The 24,040-nt window shown below is 56.1% G+C and overlaps 1 protein-coding gene across 1 annotated transcript in view; it reads right to left on the reverse strand.

The window, feature by feature from the left end:
• KCNAB1 (potassium voltage-gated channel subfamily A regulatory beta subunit 1) overlaps positions 1-18,369 on the reverse strand; it is a 59,133-nt gene extending 40,764 nt beyond the window's left edge. The window contains exon 1 of the mRNA XM_058843782.1: positions 17,870-18,369. Within this exon, the coding sequence (XP_058699765.1) occupies positions 17,870-18,141 (272 nt within the window). The 5' untranslated portion in view covers positions 18,142-18,369. The remainder of the gene's footprint in view (positions 1-17,869) is intronic.
• Positions 18,370-24,040: the final 5,671 nt, after the last annotated feature.

Below are 24,040 nucleotides of genomic sequence, written 5' to 3' on the forward strand. Positions count from 1 at the left end.
GCGAGCAGAAACAGAGATTAGTCATAAAGATAAAACCTCAGCCTTGTCGCCAACGAGCTGCTATTCCTGGTGCAACTCCCAGGTCTGGGGCAGACGGAGTGCCGGGTGTGAGAACTCCGCTGGGACAATCCACCCTCACTCTCCAAACCTGCTCTAGGAATAAGGCAGGAAGGACTCGCAAAGGCCCAACTGTGGAGGCTGCAGGAGCGATGAATTGCGATTCCCCGGGGTGTTGGTACCCTGGGAGAGAGCGCTGGGAGCCCGGGAAATCAGGATAACTGCTGGCAATTAGCACACGGTGCCCGTACAGCCAGGGTACACGGCTTGGGGGCAGATCCTGCCTCTGAGGGACACCCCATGAGCATGGCTTGGGGCAGATCCTGCCTCTGAGTTTTGCAGATCCCTCGAGCATGGCTTGGGGCAGATCCTGCCTCTGAGGGACACCATCAAATACTCCTCTCCCACAGATAAACTTACGGGGAAACTGAGGCACGATGGGGCTGTCAGAGGGGTCAGGGGTCACAAGAGCTGCTGGCTGCCACTGCTCCACTGGGAAGGTGGTTAAAGGACAGGTTACACTGATTTTGTGTGTCCTGCCTTCAGACTGGACCCTCTGCCATGGCCCAAACCCTGCCCTCCCCATGGCCAGGCCAGACTGCAGCACCTGGGAGCTGGGAACCCCTGGACACTGCCCCTGCCAGGACCCCCTGGACACTGCCCCTGCCAGGATCCCCCTGAACACTGCCCCTGCCAGGATCCCCTGGACACTGCCCCTGCCAGGATCCCCCTGGACACTGTCCCTGCCAGGATCCCCCTGGACACTGCCCCTGCCAGGACCCCCTGGACACTGCCCCTGCCAGGATCCCCCTGAACACTGCCCCTGCCAGGATCCCCTGGACACTGCCCCTGCCAGGACCCCCTGGACACTGTCCCTGCCAGGATCCCCCTGGACACTGCCCCTGCCAGGACCCCCTGGACACTGTCCCTGCCATGCCACCCCCAGTCCCCATCCAGCTGGGAGCTGGCTCCAGGACACGTTTATTACCCAGCAGTTCTGCCCTGGCTCAGGCTCACAGGGAGCTTCTGCTGCCAGCCCCAGCCCAGGAGGGTGCAACGTCCCTGCTGAAAGTTGGTCACGGCTGAAGGACAGGACGAGCAGCTGGAAAGGCCGAGCTTCCACTCGGGCAAAGCCTCCCTGTCATTGACCAACCATCCAAGCACACCACAGAAAATGAGATCTGAGCACCCCAACCACGCTGCTTCCAATGTGTGCAGCTCCTGGAGAGTTCAGTGACATTTTCCTGCAGGATCCCCCTGCGCTGGCTGCACCACGCCTGGATCTGAGAGTGGCTGCTGAACCCACAGTGGCTTTGCAGCCACCCCAGGACCCCAGACCCAGCATTAACACAGAACTGCAGCTCCCCTGGCAGGTCTGGGGGCACAGGAGCCCTGGCTGGTAGCCCAAGGGCTGGAAACGAGCAGGATGAAACTGCCTGGAGCCCCATGCCCCGCAGCCTGCCCATGGAGCCCTCCTGTGCCAGCTGCCTCCGCCAGCAGCAGCTCCCCCTCGGGCACGGGGTGCCGAGATCCCAGGCTGTCCCCTTCTCCCAGTCCAAATGTCACCCACTGGTGGCTGCAAGGGACACACTGGACAGGCAAAAACCACCACCAAAGGCACACAAATCCTCACTTGCAGCCAGAGGCAGGACAGAGAAGCTGATCAGCTGCCCACACTGAGCACTTCACACCGAACTCACAGCCATTCCTTGTTTTTCCTGCCTAGGTTAGGAGGAATAAAAACCTGCGAGAGGCAGGAGGCATTCCATAAGAATGCCTGAGATTTTGCTTTCTGCATTTGCCTAAAATTGGCTTTGATCTCATCTTTGCCAAGTGAACCAGGTGAGAAGTCGGTGAGCCACCCCCACGGTGGATTGATCCCCACGGCAGACGCCTCTGCTCCACACAACACGCTGCAAACCAACTTTCCCTGGCCAGCCCCAAGCATGCTTCGCTAATTGATTTTTCTGCTCATTAGCACCAATATTAGTTACATTGAACACTTAATAGGAACCATCTTAGCACCACTGGCACAAATTCACAACGTTGCATAGAATCTGCCCGAGCGAGTGGGTTTTTGGTATAAAATCCCAGATACATATCCCTGCAAAAGCATAAACACCCCAAAGCTTCCCAGTTATGCCCAAGTTTAAAAATCTATTAATAACCCGAGCAGAGAGCTCCTCTGCAAAACCAGGTGCATCCAGGCAGGCAAAGTAAAGAGCTATTACACTGCAAGGGAACAAAGACCGAGACCGTGCCCATACCTATATTTCATGCCCGTTTGCTTTGCGGTGGATTCTTTTAATGAAATGTGATGCTGCGGGGTAAATGTCCCCAAACTGCGAGCGATAATAGCCACTGTCCGGAATTTTGCCCGGGCTGCATTCACTACGTTCGGGGTGGTGGTGTTCTGCTTGCTGATGAGCCTGTCTTCACCATTTCTCTTCAAGTTGTGGTCTGTGCAGGCGATGGACACTTGCATCGCGCCCGCGGTGCCCCGGCCGGGTGGCGGGCGGCCCCCCGGCCCCGCAGGGGCTGCAGCTGCCCAGCACGGCCGGCAAAGCCCCGACCTGCGACTCCCCGAGCTCCGGGGGCTCCGGGAGAGCCTCGCTGCGTGCCCGCGGTGCCTCCGGCACAGGAACGCGAACTTGCCACGGCAACGGCTCGGGGCTCACTCCGGGCTGTCGGCGGCGATGCTGCTGCTCAGGCAGAAGCATCCATCCAGTCAGGTGCTGCCGGAGCGCCGCTCCCTCATGGTGATCGCTCCGCAGCCGCTCTGTGTCTCTGCAGCCTCCCGGCCGCCGCTTTTAAATCACTGCGGGCATCCTGCGAGCGCTGGACCGCCAAGTGCTGAGCAGGCACAGCCGAGCCCCGTCCCTAAGGAGCGGCAGCATCCATCGGTGTGTCCTTCGCCCAGGCGCAGCAGCGCTACCTCCCACCCATGGCAGCCCGCCGAGCGCTGGCAGCGGCTCCGCAGCGGCCCCGGGATGCCCCCGCCAGAGCCTGCGGGAAGGATGGCGAGGATGGGCAGGATGCGATCCACCGGCCTCCTTTGTGCTCGGAGGGAAGGCAGGAGATTCGGGCAGATCCGCCCGAAAAAAATCGCTGCCGGCGTCGCTAAGCGAGGTCTTCTACAGCGGGCGGCAGTTCGGTGTTAAAATGGGTTAATTGTGGGGGAAAGGAAAAAGAAAAAAATTGGGGGGAGGGGGAGGCAAATCGCCGCGCTCCGGTGTGTAAAGGAGGGAGATAACACGTTAATCCCGTGTTCCTGGCACCCGGAGCCGCCGCCCGCAGCCCCCAGCTCGCAGCGGGGCCGGGGTTAATCCTGCCCCCCCAGCATCGCCAGCAGAATGAGCCGCAGCGCAAAGGCTTTGAAACAAAAGCATCCCCATCCCTGAGCAGAACAACCCATCCCCATCCCGTCCCCATCCCTGAGCAGAACAACCCATCCCCATCCCCATCCCATCCCCATCCCGTCCCCATCCCTGAGCAGAACAACCCATCCCCATCCCGTCCCCATCCCTGAGCAGAACAACCCATCCCCATCCTCATCCCGTCCCCATCCCCATCCCGTCCCCATCCCATCCCCAACCCATCCCCATCCCCATCCCCATCCCATCCCCATCCTGTCCCCATCCCATCCCCATCCCGTCCCCATCCCTGAACAGAACAACCCATCCCTGTCCCCATCCCCATCCCATCCCATCCCATCCCCATCCCCATCCCCATCCCCATCCCCATCCCATCCCCATCCCATCCCCATCCCATCCCCATCCCCATCCCCATCCCATCCCCATCCCATCCCCATCCCGTCCCCATCCCGTCCCCATCCCATCCCCATCCCATCCCCCTCCCCTCCCCTCCCCATCCCATCCCATCCCATCCCATCCCATCCCATCCCATCCCATCCCATCCCATCCCATCCCATCCCATCCCATCCCATCCCATCCCGTCCCGTCCCGTCCCGTCCCGTCCCGTCCCATCCCATCCCATCCCATCCCATCCCCACCCATCCCATCCCCATCCCATCCCATCCCATCCCATCCCATCCCATCCCATCCCCATCCCCATCCCATCCCCATCCCATCCCCATCCCATCCCATCCCATCCCATCCCATCCCCATCCCCATCCCATCCCCATCCCATCCCCATCCCATCCCCATCCCATCCCCATCCCATCCCCATCCCATCCCCATCCCCACACCCGGCTGCTCCCGGAGCCCGGCCCTGCCCTGCGCCGCCTCTCCCGGGGCTCTGGCCTGGGGCACCGCGGGGACCCCCGGGCTGAGGAGCTGCCCAGGCGGGGCTGGGAGGGTGACCAGCTTTGGAGGCCCCCCAGGACCCCCGTCTGTCACTGTCACCAGCAGAGCGGTCCTGGGGAGGGCAGTGGGTGGCCCTGGGTGCAGCCCCACAGCAGAGGGTGCCCGTGGGTGGCAGGGTCACCCGTGGTCCCTTTCCCACCCGGCACAGGCCACGGGAAATGGTCCAGAGGGGCTCCCCAGACCCCTGTCCTACACCTGCCCTGGCTGTGGGGGGCTGGGGCACCTCCGGAGCTGCCGGTGTCCATCCCCCTCTCCCTGCCCGGCCCCAGACCCGGCCCTTGCGGCGGGAGCAGCTCCCAGGCTGGACCCCCCTGCAGTGACCGGCCCCAGGCACCCCGGGGTGGGGCGGCAGCGGTGGCAGAGGGAGCTGGGGGTGCTGGGGGGGATCACAGCCCGCTCTGAGCTCAGGGGGACAGAGCTTTGAGCCCTGCCCTGCGGCACACCACGGTCTGTCCCCTCCATCCTGCCGGGGATGTGAGAGCGGCCGGGGGCAGCCAAGGCCACTCAGCACCCCGGGACAGGGGATGAGCTTCTGCCGCGGCTCCTGTCCTGGTGGCACATGAACAGGTACCCAGCACATCCCTTTGAGGATGGAAAGCATTAAATCCCAACAAAAACAGTGGTATTTTCCCAAAGAGGATTAACAGTTAATCACACAGCAGACCCACGGACTCCCAGCTGTGAGTGGTCTCCTTGGATCACCCTCAGGCAGGGATTTGTGGGGAGCAGGACCCCGGCAGAGCTTCCAGACCCCTCATCAGGGGTAGTGCAGACCATCAGCAAACCCAGCAGAGGGGGCAATCGGGGGCACACGCCGTGGGGTCACTGACCCCAAGGTGCCCCTCACACCCAGGACATCCTCAGGGTCTCCTTGGGACTGGGGGATGCAGCTGGAGCGTTGCTGGGAGCCCAGGGCAGGACCTGGAAAACACTGGAAAAACCTGGAAATATTCCCCTCTGTGACAGCCTCACATCCCCTCGCAGGGCTCGGGCACTCCAAGGTGTGTTTTACCTCTGTCCTGGACATCTCTGGAGAGCTCCCACTGCAGCCAGATCTGCCAAACGCAGAGAGCTGGTCCTGGGGATGAGCCCAGGGCACTGTCACCAGCTCCTGATCACCACCCCGAGCGCCAGGGCTGCCCTGAGGCACCAGGGGAGGCCCAGGGCAGGGGACAGAAAGGGACAGTCACCTTCTGCACTGGCACATCCCACAGAGCATCTTACCTCAAGCTGCTTAGCTTTGGAGGGGTTACAGTCTCTCCACAGAATATGTACTTAAATATGGGATTTATTTCATTTCCCCGAGCAAGATAATCACTTCTAGAGTAAAACGTTGGAGTAACATAATTCTGTATGATGAAAATCCTGAGCTTATAGAACAGGAGGGACGTGACAGCCCTGGCAGAGGACAGCCACGAGCCCGGGCTCCCTGTGACACCTCAGTGCCACCAAACCACGGTGACAAGATGCCCGGTGCCTTTCCCCCTGAGCGAGACAACAACCGCTCATTAAACAACTCCCTCATCAGGCAAATGAGCTTTAACTCAGCTGCTTGTGACCAGCCTGTGACCCCCCAGCCCTGGAGCCACTGCAGCCACCCCGGGGGACAAACCAAAAGCCACCAGACCAGCGGGAGCTGTCTCTACACAAACACATCCCTGGCCCCAGAGCTGCCCCGAGCCCTGCAGGGACAGGGGGACACACACCCACCCAAACCTCCAAAGCCAAAAACGCTTGGTGCAGCCCCGGTGGGATCCCTGTGCAGGCTGCAAGGGGCCGTGGGGCAGGCACAGAGCAGGGGGTGAGGGAGGAGCCCTGCCCGGAGCTCCTGCAGGGACTCTGCTCCAGGGACAGCCTGCAGCACGGCTCTGGCTGCAGCCAGAGGAGGAAAGATGCTTCTGCAGCCCGAAATATGAACATGAATCAAGGTCCTGCAGTCTGGGCTGTGTGAAACCTCGTGAGCTGCTGCAGCCCTGGCCCAGCACGGCCGGAGCTGAGCACACTGATTCTTCCTTCCTTTTTTAAATTCCACCTCAGAGCGGAGCTCCTTCGAAACACGATGCCAAGTCTGGCTGGAGATTCGTGGCTGCAGCCAGAGGCTATTTACCCTCCCTGCCATGGCAGGGCCTGGGGACTGGAGGGTCTTTAAGGCCCCCTCCATCCATAGCAGCCTGTGATTCCAGCAATCCAGGTAATGATGCCAACCCAGCCTTGTCTAAGCTCTTTATCTGGAATTCTTCCGTGCCAAGAGAAAACAACATCTGAATTTTGCAGCAAACTGCAGCAATGCCCATGATGGAGGTGGTGGCTGCTCCATCCCTGGACGTGCCCAAGGCCAAGCTGGACAGGGCTTGCAGCAGCCTGGGACAGTGGAAGGTGTCCCTGCCCATTGCAGGGGTGGAATGTGATGTACAATAAGATCTCTTCCAACCCAGACCAGTCTGTGATTCTGTGATCAATGCCAGAAGCATTTCCTCTGCTCCCAGTGCTGGAGGGTCCTGCCCTCCCCGTGCCAGAGCAGCCCCAGGCCCAGGGAGATGCAGCAGGATGGAACAGTCAGCGCTTCCAGGCTGGAGACACATCAAAATTCTGTTTTCAGCCTTCACAAAGAGAGGTTTAACCATGTTGGACACTCAGACAGGCACTCAGCGAGCCTTTGCCTGCAATGCCCTTGGGTGGAGCAGACCTCAGGAGGCTGCCCAGGGAACGCTGCTGGCAGTGCCATCAGGCAGGATCCTTCTCCAGAGCCTGAGCCCTCCCAGCTTTCCCCCCCCAAAAAAAAACCCTTTCCTTATCCAACAGCCCAGAGCTGTCCACAGCCCCAGAGCCACATTCCCCAAACCCCAAACTGCAGGCAGCAGCCTCTCTCCAGGACCAGCCTTCCCGAGCATGATCCCAAATCCCACATTTCTCTGGGTGACTCTGCCTCTGGGTGCTCCCTCCTCATGTCCCAGTGACATTTTATTGGGCTGTAAGAGCTGTGAGGACAAGCCCAGCCCCTGCTCCGTGCCCAGAGCTGCTGGGGAGCAGCTTTCCCACTGGGATCCTTCCCAGGGATTGTGGCAGCTCCTCACATCTCCCGAAACTGGGCTGATCCAGACACGGGTGAGATGAGCTGGGCTGGGGACGCCGCTCCCAGCAGGGTTTCCCTGGGATTAATCCAAATTAAGAGCCAGGATGAGCCACTCCAGCCCCTCAGAGGAGGGGTCCCACGGGCAGCAGCAGCTCCAGACCTGCTGGGGATTTGTATCTCTTTGGGGTGCAGCTGAAGCCAGGAATGGCTCTTTTTGATAACGCTGCTGGAAGCTGTGTGAGGAAATGAGCCGCAGAACAAAAGCTCGGCGCTTATCGAGCCCACAGCCATCACATTTCCGCTGGTTTCACATCAAAAACTCCATTTGCATTTGTAATTGCACTTGAGGAAAACTGATCAAAATTGCCATTAAATGGTTTTTAGTTAAAAGGCGTCGTTCTGGCAGGTTTTGAGCCAGGCTGGGGTTCCTCTGATGCCACATGAGTTGTGCCATCCCCCAGGACCAGCGGCAGCTCCGAGGGCTCCATCACCTGGAATGGACCAAAGCTGGGAGTGAGACAGCTCCGAGCCACTGCTCTGCCAGCACGGGGCTGGGCTGGGATGAATCCAGCACCACAGCAGCTGGGGCTGCCCCTGGATCCCTGGAAACATCCCAGGCCAGGCTGGACACTGGGGTCTGGAGCAGCCTGGGACAGTGGGAAGTGTCCCTGGAGGGGCTCAAAGGTCCCTCCCAGCCCGAGCCAGGCCAGGATCCTGTGCTGCTCCAAATTCCTGGATTAACTCCCATCCAATCCTCAACCCCTGGGTGTCCAAGCCCCACCTGGGTGTGGGAGCACCCCCAGCCCCAAGGGAGCCCCGAGGAGCTGTGCACGGGCAACATGAAATAAATCATCAGTGACACAACAGGAAAGAATCCATGCTGGGACCCAGCCCGGAGCTCATCAGGAGCCCAATCCAATTAACTGGCCACTCATCCCCGTGGAGAGAACACCCCCCCACGGTGCCTGTTGCCCATTAGCTGCTGGATCCCTGCTCCAAAGCAGGTAATTTAATTTTTCCATGCTATCTATTCCATTTCTCAGCTGACTGCAAGCCAGAGCCTCACATGAGGGGCTCCAGAAGTCACCATTAAATTAATGTACCGTGCTACACTGAGCACTTAACAGTCTTTAAGGTCCTTTCCAGCCCAAGCCACTCTGTGATTAAATATGATTAAAACACTTTGAGCTGCACGAAGCTCCACTGCCCTGTACAAGAGGGTTTTCTGTTTTATTCCCCCTGGGAGCCCCTGACATGGTGTGCAGTCACTGAGCCTCCATCCCAGAGCAGAGGAGCATCCCCAGCAGCAGCAGCAGCAGCAGCAGCAGCACCCTCAGGGCTCTTGTGCCAAGAAATGATTCTCCCTTCTGCCAAACTCGTGTTCTACACCCTGCACACACAAAATGCAGATTTTCCCCGTGTGCTCTGCATCACCTGGTGGATAAATGTATTCCAAATAAAGCTCAGCCCAAGCTGTGTTCTCCCAGCTTGGCTGTGCTTGTTGAATAGTAGATTTTAGGCAATTATGAGCATTGCTGTGTTATCCACACGCGTCAAATCTCACCCGAGCATTACTTGTAACAGCTTAGAGCTCTAAATTAACTTGTGTGGAGGAACTCTGCTGAGCTGCTGGGGAAGGATGTGGGCAGCAAACTCACAGCTCGGAGCTGCCCTGCTCTGGGACACGCTGGAGCACACAGGGAGCAGCGGCAGAGCAGAACTCCTGATTCTTTGAGATGAACTGGCAGAGGCTCACACGAGCTCCAGCACACTGTGATGCTGTTTGGGAAGCTCTTTCCCAATGAAAATCCCTTCAGAAAGCTTCCCCCTCTCCTGGGAAGCCTCAGTTGTCACCTCCTACAGCCGATGGAGGGACTTGGCCCCTCTGTGAGCAGCTCAGCGAAAGCCAAGTGTCTCCAGCAGTCATTATCTTATATAAGTCACCACTGCATAATAAGCACTATTAAAAATATCACCTTCCCAAATAGCATTTTTCAAAGAAGAATTGTAAGTCTCCTCTTGAGAGTCTCTCTTTCAGCTGCAGCAGCATTTCTGATTATTAACGTGAGTGACACAGGGTACAGATCCCATCAGCTGCACCCAGCAGAGCTGGCACACAGACCCTGCTCCCGGGGGAAAACCCTTCACCCTGACCAGCAGCACATCACCCAGGACAATGGGGCTTGCTGGGATCCAGCAGATTACCAGGGAACCATCCTCAGCCCCATTCATTTTAATGGATCCCTTTCCCACTGCCAGGCTCCTCTCCGGGGGAGGGATCTGCAAAACCCGCTGTGTCAGCACCTCCTCTGCCTCTCAGTTACCAGCCCACTCTGCTGGTGAAAAATCAGCATTTCGGGACCTCTGGAATCTGCTTTTCACCTGAGCAGGTGCAGGCACGGCGCTCTGCTGCCGGGCAGGAGCAGCTCTGCTGTCACTCTTTAGCTCCCCAATTTCCCTCCCCTCTTTTCACTTCCACAATTCCCTGCAAAGGCTTTTAACAACTTTTTTTTTTTGCCCACGAGGCAAGAACACGGTGTCATGGAATGGTTTGGGCTGGAAGGGACCTTAAAGCCCCTGCAGTGTCCCCCTGCCATGGCAGGGACACCTCCCACTGTCCCAGGTGTTCCCAGCCCTGTCCAGCCTGGCCTTGGGCACTGCCAGGGATCCAGGGACAATGGCATTTTAGAAAATCAAGTGCAAGGCACTGTCAAGTCTTCAGGTGACCTCCAGCCACTGCCAAGCACTTCCAAGCCAAGGATTTCTGCATTTCCCAGGCCAGTGCTGGCCGGGCAAGTAGTCCCTGATCTCTGGGCACATCCCAAACATGGAACAACCACTTTTGCACTGGAAAGGCGCCCATTTAATTAACAAAAAGATTTGCAAGAGGATCATTACTTACTGCCAAATGCATAACCGCTCATTAGGCCCTCGGGGGAAATGAATAATTACTCCTGCAATCTACAGATTGTGTCTTTTTCTGCGGTGAGGATTCATCTCCCCAGCTGGGGTGGGCTGGAACCCTCAGCCCAGCAGCAGCTGGACCATGGGGAGCAGCTCCCCCAACAACCTCAGCCCCCCTGGACTCTCCAAGGATCCCTGAGCTCTCCACAAAGACCTCTGGAAAAAGCAGCAACCGTGCCCTTGGAATGATGGAAACACCGTGCTGGCTTCTGGAGCTCTTCTGGCACAGGGGTGAAGCCAGAAACTATGGAAAAGCACTGAAAACAAGGAAGAAAAGGCTTATCAGGCAGTCACAGGGCTGCACAGGGGGTTTATCCATGGAAAAGCTGCCTTTCATCCAGCCTCCCCCTCCCCAGCTGCCCACAGCCCCTCCACACCACGGGGAGAGGCAGGGACAGAGAGATGCTCAACACAGAGCCCTACAAACATCTCAGCTGAGTGTTTTCACTGGCCTGGGCTGTAAAAAAACAAGTTGTGGTTCACAGATGTGCCAGAGGGCAGCCCCACCGAGCTGTACCTGAGCCTGGGGACACGGGACACGCTCTGCCCTGGCCCTGAGCCCTGCCACAGCCTGAATTTATCTCCGTGCCTAAAGGAGGCAGCCTTGAAATAAAGCTGCAAGCCACGGGAGAAGGTTTTGCTCCCAGATTCGCTCCCTGCTCAGCATCTTGTGTCGGCGCAGCATCCGGCAGCATCCCTTTCTCAGCAGATCCCAAAGTCAGCCCAAAGACTCCGGATAAAACCTCTTTTAACCAGGAGCACGTGGGCTGAGTTTCATCCCAGACTGCAGCCTCCAAACCTGTCTATAAATACAGCCTGGAATATCCCAAACTCTGCCACAGGAGCAGCAGCTCTGGGGGAAAAGCAGCAAAAGTGCAAATTCCTGCTGGGCAGGGGCCGGAGCAGCTGGGGGTGGGCTGGAATTTACTGATGGGGAGGGGAAAATCTGCTTTGTTTTCCCCACAAAACAGAGCACCCACAGCACGGGAACTTCCCACAGAAAGGTGGGAATTACCCTGGAAGCAGCAGCACACTGAGCCTGGCTGGGCTCGGTGAGGTTTTTAGGGAACCACCATGGAATGGTTTGGCTTGGGAGGGACCTTAAAGCTCATCCATGGGCAGGGAGAGGATCCTGCAAAAATCACACAAAACCCAAGGAACTGAAATCAGCGGGAAGAAGGGCAGACATGGGGAAGTGTCCTGTACCAGGGAGCGCTGTGGAGTTTGAACAGACTAAAAAAGACTAAAAAACCACTTAGGATGCCTGACACTGACTATTAACAAAAGGACACAGCTCTATGGATCAATCTGCACAGGAAACAGGGAAAACATTTAGGCTGTAAGATATATCCCAATAAATATAATGCAGCAGCACTCAGGACAGAGCAGATGAGGACAGGATTACAGAGCAGGATTACAGGACCCCATCAAGAGCCTTCCTATATTTTGCCATTTAAAGATTAGATATTTTAAAGCTTCAATGCACAAAATGGGCCTCACTAAGGAAGCCTGGAAGAGCAGCCATGGCAAAGGGATCATTCCCAAATTCCCTTTTTCTGGGGTGGCTCTGCAGGGGTGTAAGGGGGGCTCTGCTTGCTTGGGGTGAAATCCCCCCTTGGTGTTCAACACTTTGGCTGATCCCTGATAACATCTTCACCCTGCTGGAGCTTCCAGCACCCACACACCCTCCCGTGTCAGGGAGCTCCCCAGTTCCACTCCAAGAGCCTGGGAAAGGGATTCCTGAGCTCAAACCCATTGTACAAAACGTCCTTTTCTCCCCCCTGCCCCAGTTCCTGCCATGTGGGAGACGGTGAGTGACTGGCTACAGGCTGCTCCTGATTTAAACACATCTGTAATCCCTGTCCATCATCTTTTCCCTAAGCCAAAATCCTGTTTAATCGCCTGGTGCAGGGACAATCCCATCCCTCGGACCCCTCTGCTTGCCCAGGCTGCTGAATCCACTGGAAATGGCCAAAGGTTTGGGTGTCAGCTCCTCACAGTTCCCATCTCAACCAGGAAAGGGAGAAGGGAAAAGAGGGAAAATGGGGAAGGAGAAAGGGAAAAGGAGTAAGGAAAAGGAGCATCCTACAAAGGGCTGCCTGCTGGCCAATCTCTGCATGAAAGTTTCACAATTCCCAGGTTTTAGTTTGTTGCTCACCCAAGAAAAGCAGCAGGAAGAGGACAGGGCTCTCTGTGTGGGATGCAGGAGCTCAGGGGGTTCTGCAGGACACCCCAAGCCGAGTGAGATGGGTTTGCCAGGGAGTTCTGTGCTCTGGGAAGAATTCTCCCTCCTGGAACAGAACCTCAGCTAACATAAAATAGATAAAAGAGGAATGCAGAGCCCATCCCAGCATGGGTTAATCCAGCAGCGCCTGGGGACTCTGTGACCTCCATAAATACTTTCCACCCCAACATTTGCCAGCAGCATGTTTTGCAAGAGCTGCCTGGGTGCTCTTGCAGACACATCTACTCCTATAAGATTTCCCCCCCAGGCCCTCGGAGCGCAGCTGCCTGAGCTCCCAGACCCTGCTGGGATCAGGAAGGAGCAGAACATTGGGAGCTTTCACAGCCAGAGCCCAGCAAAGTGTGCAGGAAAGGAGCTGTGCCATGAACACCTCCTTGGAGAACACCAAAATTGCTTTGTAAATGGTGTTTCATCTGAGAGAAATTCTGCTGTCATCAGAAACGAGCCAGGCTCACGCTCTGCTGCTCTTTGGGGTGTTCTGCAGCAGATGAACTGTGCTGCACTGGCTGAAGCAATGAAAGGGAAAAGAACTGATCAGCCTGTAAATGAACCAGCTGACGAGTGTTTAGTAAGTGTTTCTTTTCACAATTCATTACTTCTCACGAGTAATTGAATAAATCTTAATAAAAAAGGAGGTTCTACTGTGCTGGCTGTTCTGGACCCATGGAGAGCTGAAGAAACATCCTGGAGGCAGAGGAAGAAAGAGAAAATGTCCAAGCTCACAGTCAGATAGAAGAGTCCCTGTACCTCTGGAAGAGAAAATCCCTTTGGAAGCAGCAGGTGGGGAGTGCAGGAGCATCCCTGCCCTCAGCAGAGCCCTCTGCCCAGCCCCTCTCCCACAGGATAAATCTCTGGAAACGTGGGAAGCGCAGTAAGTTACAGCTGCTTCTGTCAGCTGTGAAAAATGTACACACTTAAAATGGAGCAGAGGCTCGAATCCATCAGCTTCACCAGAAATTAAGCACATGCTTTATTTCCCCATGAGTGATGGCTCTGCTGAAGGAGGGATGCTCCACTCACTGAGCCAAGGAACAGAGGTGGCTGAAGCTGTGTGCAGGGGGCTCCTGCAGCCACAGCCCAGTCCCACAGCCTCTCATTAATTACATTTTTCTATGGCTTTGAAACTCCCTCTCCATCCATACCCTACAGAAATTTTCTCCCCAAGCTCTTGGCAGGTTTCTCCCCCGGGCTGGGCACGTTCTGGTGCAGCAGAACACAGAGATGAACATTGCTGTCACCTTTGGGTGCTGCTTTTTGGGCTCATCAGGGCCAGGATGTGTCCATGGACCTGGGCAGGACAATCTGTGGAGGACACTTCAAACAGGGCTCAGCCCTTCCTGGGAGCACTGTGAGCCCAGCCCTGTGCTCCTCAGTGAGGACACGAGCTCTAAATCGTGTCTGCATGGACCAACAGCATGGGAAGTGCAGAATTAGAGAGAAACAAGATAAATGGGGATTTTCCTGTCCTGAAAAGGACACCAACCTTTTCCAATGTAGCTGCAATGTGGGATTAGGACCTTCAGAAGGAGCAGAGGGATTTCTCATCAAAGGGTGGAGAGTTTCCAGCCCCAGTGAGTGAGAGGATCTCTCTCAGGGACAGCAGTGCTCCTGCCAGCCCAGGGATCACTCCTGCCACAGCTCCACTCCTGGGATGCCTTGGGACACTCTCCCATTTCATCCCCCCAGCACTGGGGGCTCAGTTCCCCTTCTCTAACCCCAGCTTGCTCTGAGGGTGCCCAGCTGGCCCAGCAGCACGGTGGCACAAAGCCCTTTGCCATTTCTCCTGGTCCCTGGACATTGTCCTCAAATTTCCCCACCCAGCTGGGACACAAGGTGCTGGAGCCAGAAAAATACCAGCCATGGGGCCTTATTTCAATTTTAAGCTCAGACCAGCTACGGGCAAAGATCAACCTCTTGGGAAAGCAAAATGTTTCAAAGAAAATTTGCTTTTCTTAGAAGCAGAGAGAACTTGTAGGCTTTCCATACAGGATGTCATCCTTTTAAAGGGAACCTCTTTGGAAGCAAAGCACAAGAACAATTGCTGGAATAAGGCCACCGATGTCTCTCCACCCACCATCCCAGTCCCAGGCTGTTCCAGCTCCCCTTCCCCTGGACACCCTTTCAAACCCAAAATTCACATATTTCCCATCCTGAACCCAGCCAGGTTTCTGGGCTCTCAGACCATGTGCTCCACGAGGAGGGTGAGGGTCTCAGGGTTCAGGACCTAAGCTGGAAAATTCAGTGTGATTTTCCCTGTCCTGGAAGAGCTCCAGGCCAGGCTGGCCAGGGCTTGGAGCACTGGTCCAGTGAAGGTGTCCCTGCCCATGGCAGGGGTGGGATGGGATGGACTTTCACCCTTCCAACCCAGACCATCCCACGATTCTGTGACTGGAAGAGAAAGACCCAGCTGAGAGTTTCAAGAGAACAGGTCACACACATTCAGCTTCGCTCCAAGGGGCTGGGGCTCCTCTCCCAGACATTCTCTGTGTCCCTACAACCTGTCCCTTTTGCTCCATGCCCAGGATGGATTTTGGCTGAGATCAGTGATCTGGTTTTGCCCCTGGTCTGGCACTCTGGGGGATGAGGGCTGCTGGTGGGAATAGAGCTCTGACCCCATTTCCCAGGCCTTATATTTAGATAATGAGAAATATTTGCTTGGGATTCAATCCAAGGCCAATAAACATAAACCAAATACTCTCACAGGGTCTATTTCAGGCCCTGGGCTGGCTGGATGAACTCTGCAGGCGTCTCTTGTTTTGTCACAGCTCTCATGGCTGGGGTTACCTGCTCTGGGAACTTCCCTGGCATCTGCAGCCTCCCGAGCTGTGACAATCCACGAGAGTTAAATGATGATGTTAACACTGATTTCACACTGCTGAACAGCAAACAGAGAGAGGTTCTGGTTCAAAGACTCACAGAATGGTTTGGGTTGGAAAGGACATCAAAGACCATCTTATTCCAAACTCCCCTGCCATGGGAAGGGACACCTTCCACTACTCCAGGTTGCCCAAGCCCTGTCCAAGCTGGCCTTGAACAGTCCAGGGATGGATTTTATGGTGTTGATCCCTGCAGCACCCAGAAGGGCCACAGTGACCTTTTCTGGCCACAGTAAACAATCCTGCCAAGGTCTGGTTCATGACACTGAGGCAGATGTCTGAGACTCTTCTATTTTAAAAACTCACCCCATTTCAGCCCCAAATACATTAGAAAAATAAGTTAAATAATCAAGTGATGGATGTATCATGAACTCAACTAATCCTTAAATCTTTCAAAGCAGATAAAGAAAGACTGATCCCAACCCCAGAATATATTTGAAAAGCTCATAATTCAATGTCACAGAGGGGAGTTTGGCAGGAGCAGTGGGATTACCCCGTTACTCCTCTTGTGTGACTGTCACATCAGGGCGTGGGTGGCCCTGGGTGGCCTGGGCAGGGTCCTGCCCAAGGATGGGGGTCCTGTTCTCACAGTGCTGATCCCAAGGGGGGTGCAGGGGGGTTCAACCCAGCTCTCTGCAGCCCTGGGACACTCAAGGGAGGGCAGCTGAGGTGTCCCAGGGCTGTCCCTGCCCTGTCCCGAGGCTGCTCCTCGCAGGGACCATCATTTCCTCCCTGCAGTGCAGCTCCAGGGCTGTACCTGTGATCTCTGCTGCAGCTGCCCTTGGTTTTACCTCTGCCAGCCCCAGCTCATCCCCAATGCCAGGTGAGCCAGCTCTAAGAAATACTTCTACAAGCTTCTCTGAGTTTTTTGGACACGAGGCTTTTGCTGGAGGATCAGGGTTTGTGTGGATCAGCATCTTTAGAAAGTTACTTCTCCCAAAAGTTATTCCCCAGCACTTTGTTTTTACGGTGCTGTTCGAGCCCCTGGGTGCCAGCCACAGGCACCAGAGCCAGGATCTGCCCCCTCAGACCCCTCGGGCTCCCTTCAGGTGCTTGTGAACATTCCTGCATTAATACCCACTTGATCCCTTTTACTTCCTTTTCCTTTCACTCATCCCACTCCTAATTTTTATTGCTGTGACATTCTAATTCATTTCTTATCCAAGCACATCTGCAAGAGCTCGGTTTGTGCAGGGCACTGCAGGCATCCCCACCCTGCCTGGGATTAGGGAAGATCTCGGACGATTCTCGGCCGGAATCCCGGCTGCTACCGAAGTGAGGTGGAGGAAAACCCCGGGAGAGGTGAAGGAAAACCCCAGGAGGGGTGAAGGAAAACCCCACGAGAGGTGAAGAAAAGCCCAGGAGGGGTGAAGGAAAGCCCAGGAGGGGTGAAGAAAATGTCCCAGGAGAGGTGGAGGAAATGCCCCAGGAGAGGTGAAGAAAAGCCCAGGAGGGGTGAAGGAAAGCTCCAGGAGGGATGAAGGAAAGCTCCAGGAGGGATGAAAGAAAGCCCCAGGAAGGATGAAAGAAAGCTCCAGGAGGGGTGAAGGAAAGCTCCAGGAGGGATGAAGGAAAGCCCCAGGAGGGATGAAAGAAAGCTCCAGGAGGGATGAAGGAAAGCTCCAGGAGAGGTGAAGGAAAGCCCCAGGAGGGATGAAAGAAAGCCCCAGGAGGGATGAAGGAAAGCTCCAGGAGGGGTGAAGGAAAGCTCCAGGAGGGGTGAAGGAAAGCTCCAGGAGGGGTGGAGGAGCGCTCCTGTCCCTCCCAGCCGCTCCCAGCGCTGCCCGGAGGCGCTCCCGGCTCTGGGACACATCAGCTCCTGCCGAGGTTCCGATTTCACCGAGGGTCTGACCCCGCACGGGAGATTAGAGACTCGCACGTCTAATTTCCACTAATACCAAGATCCCCTTATATTTTTTTAAAGGAGCAAGATCAGATTCTGAAGGCTGCGACATTTAAGCCCGATGGGACGAGAGATGCAGCGAGTGCCGGTTTCCCTGCCGGGGCTGCCCGGCCAGGGAGGGGACACGGGGACCCTCCTGCCACCCACACGGTCCCTGCTCCACAGCAGCCACTTTTCAGCTCTATTCGAACAAAAACACAGCGGCTCGGGCAAAGGAGAAACAAAACTCAGCAAGCACAGCTTGGCTGGGGAAGTTAGGGGAATCCAGAGACAAGTTTGCAGGATATTCAGCTCTGTAGAGCACGAGTAACCACAAAAATCAGACTTCCAAAGCCGAAGAGCTTTCTGTTCTTATTCCTAGGGCTACGATGGTTATCGCTGCCGCTGCCGCTGTGATTGGTGTCCCGGGAGGAGCAGGGCACGTACCTGTGGGGCATGCCGGTGGTGTAGGCGATGGTGAACTCGTGGGACAGCTCGCACAGCCGCAGGTACCAGTTCATCTCCAGCTCCCGCAGCAGCGCCAGGCGCCGGGCTCGCTGCTGGCCCTGCCCCGGCCGAGCCCGGCCCTCCTTGCTGCTCTCGGCCGAGCTCTTCAGGGCTCTGTCCCGGCTGCCCAGGGACAGCACCGACTGCTTCCTCAGCTTCAGGGACTCATCGGAGCTCTTCCCCCCCACGGTCCCGGTGCGTGCCGCCAGCATTTCTCCTCCTGCCTCGGTGCCCTCAAATCATGGGAGCGATTTCAGAGCTCTCCTTCTCCCTCTGTAACCCCACGGCGGCCACAGAGCTGTAATTAGAGACGTGGCTGCGGGGCTTAACCAGAAAGAAGAGCTGCGACCTTCTCATGGAAACATCTGTAGCGGCTCCGGGGCCCCTGCACGGAGCGGGGCTCTCGCTGGAGCCTTCTGGAAAAGCCGTAAACATCGGAGGTGAAGTCACACGTGTCACCTTGAGGGCGAACCCTCGCCCACGTGGGCTGGCCCGGGCAAATTGCAGCCCGGAGCATCCCCGTGCCCATCGCTTCCCTCCTCCTCCTCCTCCTCCTCCTCCTCCTCCTCCTCCTCCTCCTCCTCCTCCTCCTCCTGCAGCTCCTCGGGTGGCCCCATCCAGCAGGAACTTCCATCCTCCGAGGGATCTGCAGGAATCTGGGGATTTGGTCACCCTTAGGATGAGAAGGAAGTTCCGAGCGCTCCCGGGCGGTGTTTGGAAGATGTTTGGAAGGGCAGAGAGCGGAATGGCATTAATTCCCCTCTCCGGTCTGAAATGTAAAAGCTGATACAGAGATTACAGCTCTAATCACAGCAGCCACTTTGGGAGCACGGGCACAGCCGTGTGCCGGGAGAGCCGCCGCACAAAACCCCGCAAAGACGGTGGCATTTGAAAGGCATTGCCTCAAAAGCACCGTAATCACCCCAAAGCAGAGGCGGCACCCCCCGTGCCCCGCGGGCTGTCCCGGGGGTCGCGGCTGCATGGAAGGATCCCCGGGATGGAGGTGAAGGAGGATCGGGGGCTCTGGGGCACTGTCCCACCCCAGCAGCTCTGGCACCAGCTCGGGGCGCTTCTCCCACCCCAGCCTTGCAGATCCCGGGGCTGGAGGCTCCCCCAGCCTCTTCCCAACATCCATCCCAAGGCTCCCAGGCTCCAGGCTGGGCCCGCTGGCCCTGCCTTACCCCCCAGAGCCCCCCAGGAGGGTTTGGATCCCCCCTTTGCCCTCAGCCGGGCTCTCGGCACCCCCGGGAGCTCACCGTGCTTCCAGAGGGCTCCCAGGACAAAACGAACCCTTTTTGGCTGCTTTTCCAAAATGCAGTTCCATCACCTTTGGAATTAGTCCTACAAAATTTACCTCCAACAAGAACTGCTGCTGTCCGACCTATTGAGCGGACAGGGCACTAAAATATTCACTGGAAGCTTTGCAAAACTCTGGAAAAACGACTCAAACTTTGAGCTGTTAAAGCATTCTAGTTCTGTGCCTGATCTGATGTGTTTATCCTTAAAGTGCTCCAGAGGAAGGAAAAGGTTTCCAGCAGCTCCAGAAGCCTTTAAAGCAGCCCTGAGCAGGGAAGCAACACCCACTCACATTACAGGGACACGGGCTGGAGCCTCAGAGCGTCCTTCAGGTCCTCCCACGTGGAAGGTCCTCACCAAAATTCAAATAAAGCTCTCAGAGGGCTGCCCCAAAGGCACACGGGGCTTCCTCAGCCCGCCGTGTTCCTGATCCCCTCCAGCACGGCTCCCGGCCGCTGTCCCAGCTCTGAGAGGTGTCAGCGGGGCTGCAGGTGAGGGGAACGGTGCAGCTGCTGCTGATTGGCACTGGCCTGCTGGCCATTGTTGGCCATTGTTGGGTCACTGTTGGCCATTGTTGGGCCACTGTTGACCATTGGTGGCCATTGGTGGCCATCGTTGGCCACTGCTGGCCATTGTGTGCCCGTCACGTTCCTGCTGCGGCTCTCGGGTGTTTTTGGTGTCCGGGAGATTCTGTGGCTCAGCACGTAAGGAGAGCCCTGCTCACCTTATAAAAATTGCAGGACGATTGATTTCCTGAAAGCAAAGCTGCTGTGAAATATTGATCCTGGAATCCTCGGCTCCCAGAGCCACAGGTGGGGTCCTGGGGGGACAAACCCACCCCAAACCCACCCCAAACCCACCCCAAACACACCCCAAACCCACCCCAAACCCACCCCAAACCCCACCTGAAACCCCACCCCAAACCCCACCCCAAACCCCACCCCAAACCCACCCCAAACCCCACCCCAAACCCACCCCAAACCCCACCCCAAACCCACCCCAAACCCACCCCAAACCCCACCCCAAACCAACCCCAAACCCACCCCAAACCCACCCCAAACCCACCCCAAACCCACCCCAAACCAACCCCAAACCCACCCCAAACCCACCCCAAACCCACCCCAAACCAACCCCAAACCCACCCCAAACCAACCCCAAACCCACCCCAAACCCACCCCAAACCAACCCCAAACCCACCCCAAACCCACCCCAAACCCACCCCAAACCCACCCCAAACCCACCCCAAACCCACCCCAGACATTCCTTTTATAATCCTTTTTCTAGGCAAACATATTTTATTTTTATTTTTATTTTTATTTTTATTTTTATTTTTATTTTTATTATTTTTACTTTTTATTTTTATTTCTATATTTTATTTTTATATTTTGATTTTATTAAAGTAACATATAATAAAATTATTAATTTCTAACTTGCCTGTACACTGTATAAACATATGGAATCATGTTTAGGAGCTCTCTACCTGTAGCTCATTATGAATTGTAACTGATTATTATATTAATTATCTTGTATACTATATATATTAATATTATATATATTAATATCATATATAATATTAATATAATATATATAATATTTTAATATATTATTGATTGATTTTATTGATTGATTTTATTTATATATTTTATTTATTTTTATATAAATAGAATTAATATATATAATGTATATTAATATATATTATTTAGTATATCAAATATATAAATATATAATATATTAATATATTATATATTTAATATATATTAATATATTAAATATGAAATATATTAATATATTCATTATTTAGTATATTAAATATAAAAATATATTATGCATTAATATATATTAATTATTAATTAATAATTAAGGGTGTCCCAGGGTCTCCCCTCTCCTGTCCCCCATGGGAATCTCGGGGTGCAGGGCTCGGCATTCCCGGGAATCCAGCGCGGCTCCCGGGGCCAGGGGAGGGCCTGGAGCAGCTCCAAACCCCCAGCGCTGCTTTGAAATCAGAACAGAAATGAGAACCTGCAGCCCCCGGGAGCAGAGCTCGGGACTCATCCCCGTTCCTCTGCCTCAGCCCCTTTTAGCCAAACCTCCCGTGCTCAGATGGGAGCAAGAGGAGCTCTAAACCCCCTGCAGCAGCTGCTTTCTGCTGGGGGAGCAGGAGCAGGGGAGCAGGAGCAGGGACAGGGACAGGGACAGGAGAGCAGGGACAGGGACAGGGACAGGAGCAGGAGCAGGAACAGGAGCAGGAGCAGGAACAGGAGCAGGAGCAGGGACGGGAGCAGGAGCAGGAGCAGGAGCAGGAACAGGAGCAGGGACAGGGACAGGGACAGGAACAGGAGCAGGAGCAGGAGCAGGAGCAGGAACAGGAGCAGGAGCAGGGACGGGAGCAGGAGCAGGAGCAGGAGCAGGAGCAGGGACAGGAGCAGGGAGAGGAGCAGGGACAGGAGCAGGAGCAGGGACAGGAGCAGGAGCAGGGACAGGAGCAGGGAGAGGAGCAGGAGCAGGGACAGGGACAGGGACAGGAGCAGGAGCAGGGACAGGAGCAGGGACAGGAGCAGGAGCAGGGACAGGAGAGGAGCAGAAACAGGAGCAGGGACAGGAGCAGGAGCAGGGACAGGAGCAGGGACAGGGACAGGAGCAGGTGCAGGAGCAGGAGCAGGAGCAGGAACAGGAGCAGGAGCAGGGACAGGAGCAGGGACAGGGACAGGAGCAGGGACAGGGACAGGAGCAGGAGCAGGGACAGGAGCAGGGACAGGGACAGGAGCAGGAACAGGAGCAGGAGCAGGGACAGGAGCAGGGACAGGAGCAGGGACAGGGACAGGAGCAGGGACAGGAGCAGGGACAGGGACAGGGACAGGAGCAGGGACAGGAGCAGGGACAGGAGCAGGGACAGGAGCAGGGACAGGAGCAGGGACAGGAGAGGAGGAGCAGGAGCAGGAGCAGGGACAGGAGCAGGAACAGGAGCAGGAGCAGGAGCAGGAGCAGGGAATCTCCTGGAGGATCCTGCTCAGAGGCTGGAGCAGAACAGCAGCCCTGCCCAGGCACAGACGGGTTTGGGATGTTGCTGTCAGTGATCCCTACACAAATGAACGGGTTTGGTCCCACAGGAGCACGGTCATTCCCACCTCCTGATCCAATTAGCTCAGGCTCTGCTGCTCCCAGCTCTCCTCTGCTCCAGGTAATTGAAATCCCATCGGGAAAAGATTCATTAAGGTGTTTAATTGGGTTTAAGTGGCTCACCCAGCTCTGGCAGCTCAGATGCAGTGGTGTATGAACCTCTGCTCTGCCAGCAGCTTTGTCCCTGGCCATCCTCAGCAAACCTGCTCCCCCAGCACGGCATCCTGGAGCCAGCCAGCTTCCAAAAGAGCTCTGACACCATGGAGTCCACCTGGGCACCCAAACCCCAGGGGCAGCCCCTGGGAGAGTTCCCAGCTGCCTCCCTGAAGGGCAGCGGGTCACAGCAGCCTCCAGTGAGCCAATCTGCTGAAATTAAAATCTCAACTGCAAGTGGCTCTCTCCAGCCTTTTATCCTCTCCAATAATTTCTAGATGTGATTGGAGGGCCAAAGGCCAGTCCCAGCACACCCAAGTGAGGAGGAAAATTCCTGGGTATGTTAATTAACTCTGTTTTTCCCTCTTTGCTGAGTTCAGGGAGGTCACTCATGAGCAGCTCTTCTGGGCTTGCTCTGAGTTGCACCAAGCAGTGACCAAACAACCCGAGATGAGAAAGGGGAAAGTTTTCCAAGGCCAAGGAGAATCCAGGCACTCAGAGCTCTCTGGAGGCACGTGGCTGTGCTGGGGCTGAAGGAGCCCTTTGAGCCTGATGATCCCTGACCTGCTCAAACAGCACGAGAAGGTGCAGAACCACACACGTGGTCTTTCCTTTTCTGCAAGAATTCCAGAGCAAAGGCTGAGCAGCTGTAGCTGAGCAGGTGAGTCCCTGCTGGGCAGGTGAGGGCTCCTGGGGTGGGCTCAGAACAGCTCCTGGCCATGTTCCTGAGCAGGTGAGGGCTCAGAACAGCTCCTGGCCATGTTCCTGAGCAGGTGAGGGCTCAGAACAGCTCCTGGCCGTGCTCCTGAGCAGGTGAGGGCTCAGAACAGCTCCTGGCCATGTTCCTGAGCAGGTGAGGGCTCAGAACAGCTCCTGGCCATGTTCCTGAGCAGGTGAGGGCTCAGAACAGCTCCTGGCCATGTTCCTGAGCAGGTGAGGGCTCAGAACAGCTCCTGGCCGTGTTCCTGAGCAGGTGAGGGCTCACAGGATGGGCTCAGAACAGTTTCTGGCCGTGCTCCTGAGCAGGTGAGGGCTCCAGGGGTGGGCTCAGAATAGTTCTTGGCCATGTTCCTGAGCAGGTGAAGGTCTCAGGATGGGCTCAGAACAGCTCCTGGCCATGGTCCTGAGCAGGTGAGTCCCTGCTGAGCAGGTGAGGCTCCCGGGATGAATTCAGAATGTTTGTTCAGAGCAGATCCCGTTCCTGGCCAGGAGGATTGTGTTTGGTTTCCAGAGCTGGGGCTCTGGCTGGGAGCTGTCCCCACCCCAGGGAGCAGGCAGGGGACAGGAGCTGTCCCTCCAGGCCAGGAGCCCGGTCCCCAGCGCGGCGCAGCCCTGGAGCCCGCGCTGCCGTGGCATTGCCATGGCAATCAGCACCACACGGGCACTAAAAATAAACCCCAGCTCTGCAGAGCAGAGATCAGCCCCAATCACCTCCGAGCTGGGGGTGTGTGCTGCTGGCTCCCCTGCACAGCCTGGCTGCCTGCTGGCACCCCTGGCACAGTTTTGTCTGCAGCCCTGCCACTGACAGTGCCCAGGAGCAGCTGG

Source organism: Poecile atricapillus, chromosome 8 (assembly GCF_030490865.1).
Source record: "Poecile atricapillus isolate bPoeAtr1 chromosome 8, bPoeAtr1.hap1, whole genome shotgun sequence".
Classification (NCBI taxonomy): Eukaryota; Metazoa; Chordata; class Aves; order Passeriformes; family Paridae; genus Poecile; species Poecile atricapillus.